This window comes from Dreissena polymorpha, chromosome 3 (genome assembly GCF_020536995.1).
Source record: "Dreissena polymorpha isolate Duluth1 chromosome 3, UMN_Dpol_1.0, whole genome shotgun sequence".
Classification (NCBI taxonomy): Eukaryota; Metazoa; Mollusca; class Bivalvia; order Myida; family Dreissenidae; genus Dreissena; species Dreissena polymorpha.
Window position 1 is genome coordinate 63,084,721 of NC_068357.1, and position 13,271 is coordinate 63,097,991.

The following is a 13,271-nucleotide window of genomic DNA, read 5'->3' on the forward strand; positions in this document are numbered from 1 at the left end:
TCAAACTAGTAATACAAAACTTACCACAAGTATGTAAAAGCACTAAGTACCTGTTGTGATCATTTTTAGTAAGATAGTGTAATTCTAAACAGTAGCAAATAGCTTGTTTAGTAAATGCATAATGCAATTAATATGATTTCCTTTCTATTGTGTAATTAAATAATTGGTTGTTACTTGTTAATCCATGTTTTATGGCTAGTACAAAACCAGCATTGTTAATTTTGTAAAAGGTGATAAAATAACACCACTTTGTAATTTCATATACGTAAATAGTCTTGTATTGTAGGTTGATGACAGTGTTTTAGTATTACTTATTTTGTAACTATTCTTTTATGTGCAAATAAATGATGTGAAGTGTTTTGTATCTCCACACAATACCAGATACCTTTTTATATATGTTCTGTGTTATGTGTTATTTGAATGTTTAAATAAAAAATATGGATGATATAACATGATGCATTCTAATATTTGCATTCAAATTGTAACTATAGAGCTAAGTGTATGCAGTATAGACTGTGATTTAAGAATTGCTACAAAATGGCTAGTTTTTTAGAGGCGACAAAATTTAAACTTTTCAACAATAGTTTGCGAAAGAAAATTAGAAACCTGCAAGATACCTGTATTTATTAAATATTTTAATTGCGAAACAAGTATGTTGTTATGTTGTTACACATAATTATACATTGATAATAAATAAGAAGACAATTAGCGGTGTTAACGTTTCCCAACAGTAGAAATCATTCTTCTGAAGAAGTTAGTGGTATACAGACGAAAGCTCCAGGTATGGCTTTCAATACGTAGTTTGTGTTATTTTAAAGTTTAAAACTTATTTGATTAAAAAAAATCCTGTCAAATTTGTCAATCAAAATTTATTTGACACATCACATGATTTTGATTATGTTAAATCAGTGTACTGTATGCTAAATGCAACTGCTTTAGCAAGCTGTCAAGTTGAATTGAGACATTTGATGAAACAAACTATTTCCTGGGTTGGACCAGTACTTAGTGTATATGCGTGTATGACGTACCATGACGTCGAAAGTCTACAAGACCTACTAGGTAGAACGAGAAATGTACTTCGACGTACAATTTTTACCGACCCTTGAGTGTTAGCCAATCAGAAGACACCTTACATCTGTTGCTTTTAGAGATATTTGACATTGAACATTATTATTATTATTATTATTATTTATACCAAATTATGCAACTATCGACCGCTTACTCATAGATATTGTGCGTATTTATTGACCTGGCGTGGCGGAAGTAACCTCTGACTTATGCAAGTTATGGTTATCACAAAATACGACCAACGGGGAGGTCATTATACATTATTTATCCCGTTAATGTTTGGTAACTGTTTGGTTACCGTTGGGAATTTCCTACACAGTAATGCGCTGGACGGTCGTGATACTCCGCCCCGCATAAATAAATACTCACAATATGCTGAATAATTTTAATTTTAAAAAGGTAACAATTGAATCTTTTTCAAATTTGTATATAATCTATTTCAATGCATTAAATACTTGAAACTTCTATGTTGTTGTTTTTTTGCCATTCTGATATTTTTATTCATTTTGTCCTCAATTAAAAAAGATATTTTAAACATTTATTATGAATAAATTTGAAGGAAAAGCGGCTCAAGAGACAAGTGTTTTGATTGGCTGTTCAGAAAATGTGTACGTCGAAGTACAAACATGTATGTCGAAGTACAAATTGTACTTTGACGTACAAATATATACTTTTAAGTGTATTTTATATTTGTATGTCGACGTACAATTATTGTACTTCGACGTACATTTATCTTTTTACCTAGTAGGTCTTCTTGACTTTCAATCCAAATGGTACGCCATAGTATGTCTTTATGGTTATCTAAAGAATGATCCCACTTAAGGGATCAATACAGAGACCTCCCAGTGACTAAGCCAGTTAGCAGACACCCCATCCACTATACCACAGCCACCGAACCAGCTTTAAATTCCTGTGGCTAGAAAACAAAAAAAAATAAGATGCTATATCTTTAAGCTAGGAACATGTTACTCGTTTTAAGATTGATTTTTTGGATGCATTACTTAATTATTGCAACAATTATAATATTTTGAACACTATCATGTCCATATATTTATTAAAAATCCATGGTTATCAAAAAAACTTAAAAAGCTTTTGCCCGTAAATAAGGTAGCACATATAATGATATTAGTAGTAGAAGTAGTAGTTTTAGTAGTAGTAGTAGTAGTAGTAGTAGTAGTAGTAGTAGTAGTAGTAGTAGCAGTAGCAGTAGTAGTAGTAGTAGTAGTAGTAGTAGTAGTAGTTGTTGTTGTTGTAGTATTAGTAGCAGTTATAGTAGTAGTAGTAGTAGTAGTAGTAGTAGTAGTAGTTGTAGTAGTAGTAGTAGTGGTAGTAGTAGTAGTAGTAGTAGTAGTAGTAGTAGTAGTAGTAGTAGTAGTAGTAGTAGTAGTAGTAGTAGTAGAAGTAGCAGTAATAGTAGTAGTAGTAGTAGAAGAAGTAGTAGTAGTAGAAGTAGTAGTAGTAATGGAAGTAGTAGTAGTAGAAGTAGTAGTAGTAGTAGTAGTAGTAATAGTAGTAGTAGTAGTAGTAGTAGTAGTAGTAGTAGTAGTAGTAGTTATAGTAGTAGTAGTAAAAGTAGTAGTAGAAGTGGTAGTAGAATTAGTAGTAGCGGTAAAAGTAATAGCCATAGTAGTGCTTGAAGTAGTAGTAGAAGTATTAGTAGAAGAGGTAGTAGAAGTAGTAGCAGTTGTAGAAGTAGTAGTAGTAGTAGTAGTAGTAGTAGTAGTAGTAGTAGTAGTAGTAGTAGTAGTAGTAGTAGTAGTAGTAGTAGTAGTAATAGTAGTAGTACTAGTTGTTTTAGTTGTTGTAATAGAAGTAGTTATACTAGTAGTAGTAGTAGTAGTAGTAGTAGTAGTAGTAGAAGAAGTGGTAGTAGTAGTTGTAGTCGTTGTTGTTGTTGTTGTAGTAGTAGTAGTAGTAGTAGTAGTTGTAAAAGTAATAGTTGTAGTAGTTATAGTAGTAGTAGTAGTAGTAGTAGTAGTAGTAGTAGTAGTAGTAGTAGTAGTAGTAGTAGTAGTAGTAGTCATAGTAGTAGTTGTAGTAGTAGTAATAGTAGTAGTAGTAGTTGTTGTTGTAGTAGTAGTTGTAGTAGTAGTAGCAGTAGAACTTGAACTTATAGTATTTGAAGACGTTTTAAAAATTATAATAATAGTTATACTAATAGTACAGAAATAGTATTTCTATTTGTAGTTTTAGTGTGGTAGTAGAATAAATTTGTAGTAATACTTGCTTTTGTTAAGTAATTGCTCAAGTAGTAAGTATTTGTTGTTGTTGTTATTATTTCCTTACCAAGTAGAAAATAAATTTTAAAAAGTCACATTTCATTGTAAAAACTGCAAAAGTTGATATGATAAAATTGCACTTGTGTTTCGTCTGAGGCATATTAGTGAATACAAACATAATAATGTTGTTATTATCGAGCGTGTCTGAAAGACATACATTCAAAACGGCATGAAGGAGTGTCGCGGATATATATTATATTTCTTATAATTTTAGTGTAAAGCAAAATAAATTTTTAAGAAAGCTATACTGTGTGTTCCTTTGCCTTAAATATTTGCTTGCATTGCTTATTCTAAGTCGGCCATTCAAAATAAAAATAAAATGAAGATGTATAATTGTTGGAGTAAACGAAGTAATCAAAGTAGTTGCGTTCAAAGTCGCAGTAAAATATATATGATGATTCGTCGTAGTGGCGGTGACGGTAACAAATGCGTTGTATGAATTACTTTATTATTTCAAATCAATTATATTGACGTGTAATTTGTAGATATGCGTTTAGTCAGAACAAGCTAACGGTTCCAACAAATAAAATAAATTGCGTTTGTCAACATAGAGAGGCGATTTTTTGCAAACACCATGTGTTCTGTAGTGTACGCAAAAGTAGTAGTCGAAAAAGTAGAAGTAGTATTTATAGAAGTAGAAGTTTTTTTGTTATTATAATACGTATACAAATACTTTTTTTAATATTGCATTTTGATTGGCAAATGATTTCAAACATATTTTGAAATCTTACGGCTTCAAATAAAGGAATTTATCATCCAACTTCAATATATTAAACAATTTTGCACCTGGGCTAAAAATTATATGTTGTAGATTTTGATGTGTATGTATGCATAGAATGTATATATTGAACCCATACACTATTCTGGTCTATCCAGTTGTAGTATTAAAGTAATTGTGTTATGCAGCAGTAGTAGTCGTAACTGGTGTAAAGATTAAGAAGAACCAGTAATAATAGTATCACAACTAGTCAATGGTTTAAAATTAGTAGTTGTCGTAGTAATATTAAAACTTGAAGACACTAATAACCACAGGAAAAGTTGCAATTGTTCATGGTCATGTTGTAATGTTTGTTATGTAGTACTAGTTGAAACAGTTATGAAGTTTGAGCAAGAAAATGTTGCTTTGATGTATATTACATTCAAGTGCAGTTATGGTTCATTAGAACTGTTACGTGTACGTAATTTGATTTAAAGATATAAAGCTCCTCTATAACAATTTACATATAATGACTAATTAATCGTTATACAATTTCTTAACGTGGTTAAGAAGAATTTTGATTTACATTTTCGTTCGTTATTGCACTGAAGGCAACAGTGGTCGCGGTAACATGGTAAAATTTTCCGACATGTAGGTACCTAGAACTCATAATGGCATATTTTAGTATCTATTGTCGTCATAAAAATATACTTTAATCCGTTCATATAAATAAATTATGACACTTTTTCCCATCCGAAACACGTTCAATATATATTTCAATAATTTTAATAAATATAATGTAGAATGTTGAATAGTGTTAAGCAGTGGCTTACTCGGATATGCGACAAGCTCGAGAAAGGTCGCTCCTGGGTAAGCGTTGTGATTTAATATGCAGACGTGTCTAAGTGTAACAGTAGAGTGGGTAGAATGTTTGATGACATAGTATTGCAGAAAGAATGTGTTTTGTGTTTTGCCGTTCCCTGGGGAAAAAGCCTTTGCGTTAAATAAGATATATTTTTCCTGAGCGAAAAAAACAAACAATTTTTTGTTTGAATTGCACACATTTCAACTTTCAGATACTTTAAAGTGATATAATGGGCATTTTTAATAGAAATTGAATAGAAATGATATTAATAATTGGATTAATCAAACATTCAATGTATCGCTCGGTGGGTCGGCCATTAGTTCGGTCTGTCATTTTGTCGGTCGGTGTCAGTCAGTCAGCCGGTAGGTCAATCAATCAATCAATAAACTAATTAATCAATCACTCCATATTTCACTTTAAATTTATGTCATCAATGGTTTTCGTTTCGTTTTTAAACAAACTTTCGAAATGAATTATTGCTTTTAAACGAGTAGCATGAAGAAATTATTTTCTTTCAAATACGTAGCATTCGGACTCTTATGAAATTATCCACGTTATGCTACTGACAAAACTATGTTAATATTTATAATGTTACAAACACACGTGGATTAATATAATACTCATTCAGCTACGTGCGATGTTAAAAGCAAACCAAATCTCGAGTTTTGTATTCCCGTTTCTGGAATTCTGCTGATGACCCAGTGCATGGTTTCAAATAAGATTATTTTCGATAATCGCAAGCAAATCGAAATGCAACTACTTCTTCTTCGACATACGTATCATACCATTGGAAATTAAGAAATTGTTGAAGGGTGGGCGTCCATACCTCACACGTGGCCAAGACTAATTCATAAAACATTGAAGTGAAAAAATAAATAAATTATATAGCACATTTTCTGAAACTTTTGCCCAAACAACACCATAACAAACATTTCGACCAATTCTATTTCGACTTTTTCTAGGACTGTTGATTTAAATGTAACTACAATAATTTTAAGTAAACGTTGAAGCTTAATCTAACGACTCGTTTGTCTTTACAGATACTTTGCACAACTCAGAAACGGAAAGCGATTTCCTTCAAACTGAAAATCAACAATCGTTTCGCCCTGATCGTATAAATCTTCGTGATGGCGACGTTGCAATAAATAGTCGAAAAGGTATTAGCACTTCAAAGCGTATTTTGAATAGTAATGAAATTCATGTGTATATTAATCATTCCTTTGATAGATCGATGGATAAGTCGGTCGGTCAATCAATCAATCAATCGATCGATCGATCAATCAATCAATAGATTATCTTAATTTAATTTTCGTTCATAAAGTGTAAACATTTTTTAAAGAAAACTTTCGTAACGAATAATGAGTCTAATAAAAGAAACATGCAGTAATTATTGTTTTCTAATACATACGATAATTCCGATGATGAAATTATCCAATTTATGCAACTGAAGTATTGGTTTTCAAGGCGATAATGAAATGTTTGAAACACTGTGTTATTTTCTTATCATTAAAAGGACATTTAGCATACACACGCGGAATAATACGATACTTATTTAGCTACTTTAAATAATACGCTTTGTTAAAAGCAAACCAAATCTCGGGTATTGTATTCTTGTTTTAGAGTCCTGCCGATGAACCAGTGCAGGGGATTTAAATAACCTTATTTTTGTTAAACTTAAGCAAATCAAGAAGCAACTTCTGTTTCTCAGTTAGCTTGGACAAAATGGTTGATGTTTTGAAGACATAATGGTCGATCTTTAGCGTCAATATTTCGCCCAATTAGAAAATAGACATTCCTAAAATCACGCTTTACATGCACCGGTAAACATACAATTTCAAAGTTTTCATAGTTATATTTTTCCTTTTTTTTATAAAAATCTTCGAGAGTAAAATTGAACATTCGAGTTTTATTTTTTTAAATAAAAAATGTAGATCGAAAAACGATTGTAATGTTTTACAACTCTTTAACATTAATTGAATTGCGTTGACAAACCCAGTTTTGTTCATGTTCGTGAGTCTGTCGTTCGTGTCATGTCACTTGCATTTGTAGGCTGTGTCACTGTTTTGCAGTGAATAATGGGCCGAATTGCATAACACAGTTTTTCTTCTGCTGATGCAATTGAAATTTTATTTTGAATGTATACGTATCATCACCATCATAATTATCATCATTATCTTTTTTTCCAGCACATTTTATTTCAAGATTGCATACAACAGTACACACTCAATATGAATTATAAAATAATGTTTTGCAATCAGACACAGCAAAACATCAACAGAAAACATGCAATGCATCCAACACATGTCTTAGGTTAAATATTAGAGTAGTGTACATGTATAGTATATATATATATATATATATATATATATATATATATATATATATATATATATATATATATATATATATATATATATATATATTATAATAGAACCGAGCATATCAATTAGAACAGTATCTTATAAAATTTACTATAACATGTAATTGTGTGTTGAAAAAATGCATATAAGATAAACATAAAAAAAAGGAAAAAACCAACATCTTCTAGTGTGTATAAAAAATAAAGTATGTGTAGATTGTAATAATAGATGAAAAGGACTTAGATAAACAGTAGTAGGTGCATATAATTATACTTTATAAGAAATAGATCTTACATGTAATTTTATTTGAGTAACGGTATATACAATTATATTTGTAGTAAGTACTAAACCTACAAAATTCTTCATCAATCATCAAATTTAAACTGGGAATTTCCTTTAAATTTCAATCTCTGTAAATGGGTAGAGCATATTGAAGGTTAATATCATCGTTTTTTGTTGATTTTCTGTACATACACAATGTCTGATATCATAGAATTATTTTATTTTTTTTAATTCAATATAAGACAAACATTGCATACATGCATATGATCACACAAAAAAGTTATATCATGTAGCAGCAATAATGTTCAAACATGATATATCTATGATATCATAGAATTATTACGTCTCAAAAGACCAGGTTTATGAGAAAAAATTATGAAAGTTAAATTAAAAGTTATGATAGAGTGATCAGATTGAAGACTTGGTTCAATTTCAGTTGATTTAAAACGTTGCAAAAAATCTGACGTGATTAAAAATAGATCCAGCTTAGCCTGTTGTATTGAATTTGTTATACGTCAAGTAAATATTTTCTTTGACTGGTTTTGTTCTCGAAAGGGATCTACAAGAGTGTACCCTTTAATTAATTCTAAAATTTTATTTCGAGCATTAGGGTCATTTATCTTTTTATAACTAAACTAATCTAAGTTAAAATCACAACTTATAATAAAGGCTCCATTTTCAAGTCTTTCGATAACTCAAAGATATCTGTAAAAAGGAAGGTGATTCAGCATTTTGCCCATATAAAGAAAGAATTGTAAAGCGGTATCCATTAAAAGAAATGTCAAGGGGAAGAAAATTACCATTCGAATCAGCAACAGAACTGTGAATTTTATAGTTAGTGCTATTAGATATTAACATACCTGTTCCCCCAGAAATAGATGAACAATAGCTTAAAAAACATGCACCCCCTCATTCTGAATAAATGGTACTGTACATGTCAGGAAGGAAATGAGTGTCCTGCAGACAATATATATTCGCATTTAATTATTTTAAGTAATTAAAATAATTAAAAACCTTTGGCCTTTTAAATTTCCCATTTAATTATCTGCTCTTTAAGGAGACAATTTTCAGACCACTAGTCATTTGGTAAAAGAAAGAAAATGTGCTTATGCAAGGAAAATGACCCTAAATATAAGATAAATTATCGGTTTCTACGGTTCTCATAATTTATTGTAAACATTTATACAGATAAGTAATTATAATGATTTCACTGCAGTATGTATTTTATAAGTTTGAGTAAGTAAGTCACCGTAAATATAAGACGTTAATTTTCAGTATGTCAGATTAAAAACATTTTTTATGACACTGTAATATGTATATTATATGTTTTAACAATAGAGAATACTAAGGATTTATACATAAATTGAATATACATATTTGTACTATATCCATTATATCAAAGTTTAAAAAAAAACAAAAAAAACACAAGTACATTTGGTTATAAGCCGAGTTCCGATTAACAAATACTGTGAAACCATTTATTTTCGACAGCACAAAATTTCGTCATTTTTATAAAAATGACGATTTCGTCAGCACTTAAATTCGCCGATTTCTGATTTTGAATTTTAAAAAATGCGACAGTCAATATCCGATTTGTGTGTAATACATATTCGCGATCAATCGCAGTTGCAAAAAATCGTGGTGCGAATGCGGGAACACACTTGAGAATCACTGCAGGAGGTGGGGCCTGTTTGTCACATGCCAATAAACTAGTCTTTTGTTATCAAGGGACAGTAATGGACCCTCTTAATGTATGCCATTCACACGTTCATTGTTATGATTAGCGGACAAGTGGGATCGAATAACCGTTAACGAGTGTTTTTAACAACGAAGCCAATTGCCAATAAGTCTTATTCTATTATTATAATTGCCATACTGATAACAATCGTACCTTTATCGGCACCAATTAGGGAAGGTGCGAACAATATGCGTAATAACTAGTGTTAGGAAATTATTTTGTCACTTTTCAATAAAGTTTCAAGTGTACATTTTTGATAAATTTAAGAACAGTAATTGGTCTCAAATGTCACTTTTTACCCTGATATCAACATTAAAATTTTAAACTCTGTGTGTTTGTTCTTAAAAAGTAAACTACTGGTATATAAATCAATAATGTCAATAATTTAAACATAAATAAATTGATACATATAAAATAGTAATAAGTGTGGTTAAACGCAAACAATCAAACAACAAACAGCAATTAAAATTTTCTTTATTAATTTGTGATAAATACGCATGTTGATCACACATCGTCATCTTTTCAGTTGGTTTATTGTCTTTCATCGGCATTCGCTGCGTGATGGCTAATATGCAACACCCCTGAAAAACACAATGCACCTAATGGGTAATAAAGTTATAATCAATTAGCGCTAGTTCATTACCATTCTACATAAACGAAGTCAACGCATTCGATACAGCTGTACTGCACACGCGTTTTAAAGAAGTGTAACGTGTCAGTTAAGTACCTTGTGTAATCTACATCCCTTTGTGTCAAAACCGGATTAATCGTGATTACGAAACAGCAGTGAATGTGTGCATGGATTATGTTGGAATTTAATGCCTCATGTCTACGGTAAAGTTTTAAAATATTGTTCAACTTAGTGTTTGTTTTTGTTCAAACATAGAGCATGATTGTTCGTTAGGATCTTAAATTCGCTGATCCTTCGACTGACGAAATTTATGAAAATTAATGCCTGACGATTAATAATGGTTTCACAGTATTGATAAACACAATATCAATTTTTACTTCGTATGCATATCGTCACGGATGAGTGATTTTATCGTTTGCTTGCACATACTGTAGTCAAATGATCACATGTCCAAATTTTAATCAAAATATTTACCCATAACTGAGATATTTAAGTTTGAAAAATGCTGCGTTCGAAAAGTCATTAAGTGTAGTACAACGGTAAATAATTCCAATTTAATTTCAATTTCATCATTCTCGGTGGGTTTTTACACCAGGAATACATAACATCAAACAAAAAAATATATTGCTCGTATGAATATTCATGAGCGCTATGTTGCAAGCCGGTCGGTCATTAAGACGTGTATGTAAATGCGTTTTATTTTTACATTATTATTCTACGAAGTACGATGTTGATGTGTTGAATTAGTCTGAGTCCAAAGTTCAACACATCCGTTCTTAAATAAGGGAGCTATATTGACTTGAATACGAAAAGTATCCAAGTGTATTAATATGTGTTATTTGCTGTCAACTAGTTGGAACAGGCTATTTTGACCAGGGATAAGGACACTCAGTATACGTCGCACCGATCTCGAGCCTGTTTTTCTGAGATTTGAAATACGTTTTCGTATACAAACCATTCATTTCTCTTTCTACCATTTATCTTATTGTAAAAATTATTGTCAGTACAGCCAATAAAACGTTTTGGGTAAGTAGACTATATCAAGAGGCTATATAATTTCAATATTTAATAGGAAAATAAATCAGATAATTTAAATAAAAAAATACATAGAGGAAGTCCAAAACTTTCATAACAGCACTCTAGCATTGAATTGAGAAAACAAGCATTTCCAGCCCAATATTTTTTACCGTTATTGTAAATTGTGGTCATTGAGGAGGTGTTTCATCTCGTGAATCGTTGAGAAAACATACAAGAATACAAAATGTTTGCAGATAATCAAGTTTAATTTTTTCTTCGATGTACCGGAAGTGATCCGTTACTGGCGACCAAACTGTAATTTGATGTCCTGATTGGAATTTTTTTTCCATCAAATCTTTGAAAACGTACATTAATGCCGAAATTTATTTGAGACTTCCAACAAATGGCGAAGATTTTTGTTTATGAAATTCTTGAGCACTTTTATGTGCCCATGTTGCTCAAAAGAAGAATAACCAATAGAACAGAAACTTGTTAAATTGTAAATCTAGAAGTTATAAAATAAGTTAATTACTGTTTAATTTTATATACACTATGGTCAGTGAATCCAATGTTTAAGTTAAGTTTGCTTACTGCCTATTGCACTATAGTACTCTCTCTTTCGATGTGTGACAACACCAATAAGTAGGTCAATCGTTCAAGTATCCCTTACTCTCATAGTATCGGTCCTCCTAAAGGTATCGTGCCTTTAACGAACAACCTTCAAGAAGTGCTGGAAAGTTATGTTTTTCAATTTGTATGTCCCCCACCACTATAGTGGGGGTCATATTGTTTTTTCCCTGTCTGTCTGTTGGTTTGCTCCAACTTTAACATTTGCTATAACTTTTGCAATATTGAAGATTGCAACTTCATATTTGGCATGCATGTGTATCTCATGGAGCTGTACATTTTGATGGTGAAAAATCAAGGTCATCTTTCAAGGTCAAAGGTAAAAAAAAAATTCAAAGCGGCGCAGAAGGGGACAGTGTTTCCGACAAACATACTTCTTGTTAGAAGTTGTAATTGATTTGATAATATCCATACTTATTACAACGATCATTCTCATGATTTCCGGTGTTCGTTCAAAAGTAGGTCATGATAATTCCAGGGTGATGTTTTGTTTTTTAATTACGTAACACACACTTATGTTTGTTTGTTTATGGACTAATTGTAGCTTTATCAAATGTTTGATATGCTGTTTTTTCTTTAAATAAAATTTAAAAATATTTTAAGAACAACATGAGCATGAACACAGATCAGATCGCAACCCTGCGCACCATTCTGTAACAATCCCTTGGGGTTGAATTCGCCTTTGTATGTCAACTTCATTGACTATGAAAAGGGATTTGACAGCGTTGACCGGGAGTCCCTCTGGAGACTTCTGAGGCACTACGGAGTGCCAGAAAAGATCACCAACATAATCAGGAAGACTTATGAGGGAATGACCTGCATAATTGTTTATGGCAGACAGCTCACGGATGCCTTTGAAGTGAGAACCGCTGTGAGACAAGGCTGCTTACTCTCACCTTTCCTGTTCCTGCTGGCCATAGACTGTATAATTAAGACATCAACGGAGCGAAGCAGAATGAAATTCAGTGGACACTCTGGATACAGTTGGAAGACCTCGACTTTTCGGAAGATTTTGCTCTTCTCTCCCACACCCAACAACAGATTCAGGAAAAGACAAACATGGTACCGGACAACTTAGCTAGACTGGGCCTCACCATCAACAAAGGGATAAGCAAGGTGTTCAGGACCAACGCATCAAACAACACACCCATCACAGTCCAAGGCAAGGCGCTGGAGGAGGTGGACAGCTTCACCTATCTCGGCAGCATTCTGGACAACCAGGGAGGAACGGATGCAGATGTCTGAAACTGCATCGTTAAAGCACGAGCAGCCTTCCATCAGCTGAAGAACATCTGGGGATCCAGCGCAATTGGCATTACCACCAAGATTGGGCTCTTCAATACCATCGTGAAGCCACTACCAGGCTTGGCGAAATTGCCGGTCCTGACTGGCAGATTTCCATTTGGACCGGCAGGTTTAACAAGAATGTCGGTCCTGGTGACCGGCAAAATGTGTCGAAACATTTCCAACTGCGTGCTAACAAAAATGATCTTGATAGCTTTGACATATTTTTCGAGAAATTGAGGACATTAAAATATGAATTTCTTCTTGCATGGCTTTAAAAAGGTTGTTTATTAAATATAAACAATGTTCTTGTGTTATCTATATAACATGCACTCGTCATAGGTCTCCAAAAGTGTTATCATTTTACATTGTACAAGTTAAGTGTCCGTTAACCGCAATTTTATGTTCGATACTTCTTCTTAC

General features: G+C 32.1%; 3 protein-coding genes across 6 annotated transcripts in view; 2 read left to right on the forward strand and 1 right to left on the reverse strand.

Annotated features, from left to right (window-relative positions):
* The window catches only part of LOC127874436 (uncharacterized), a 227,761-nt gene that overhangs the window by 177,685 nt on the left and 36,805 nt on the right, over nucleotides 1–13,271 (forward strand). The gene's annotated exons all lie outside the window — the stretch shown is intronic.
* The window catches only part of LOC127874434 (uncharacterized), a 219,040-nt gene that overhangs the window by 152,567 nt on the left and 53,202 nt on the right, over nucleotides 1–13,271 (reverse strand). The gene's annotated exons all lie outside the window — the stretch shown is intronic.
* LOC127874437 (uncharacterized) overlaps nucleotides 1–13,271 on the forward strand; it is a 29,258-nt gene that overhangs the window by 6,340 nt on the left and 9,647 nt on the right. For 2 of the 3 annotated variants that reach the window (XM_052418762.1, XM_052418763.1), the window contains exon 3: nucleotides 5,950–6,066. The exons of the other annotated variant lie outside the window; for it this stretch is intronic. In XM_052418762.1, the coding sequence (XP_052274722.1) occupies nucleotides 5,950–6,066 (117 nt within the window). The remainder of the gene's footprint in view (nucleotides 1–5,949; nucleotides 6,067–13,271) is intronic. 3 annotated transcript variants of the gene reach the window in all.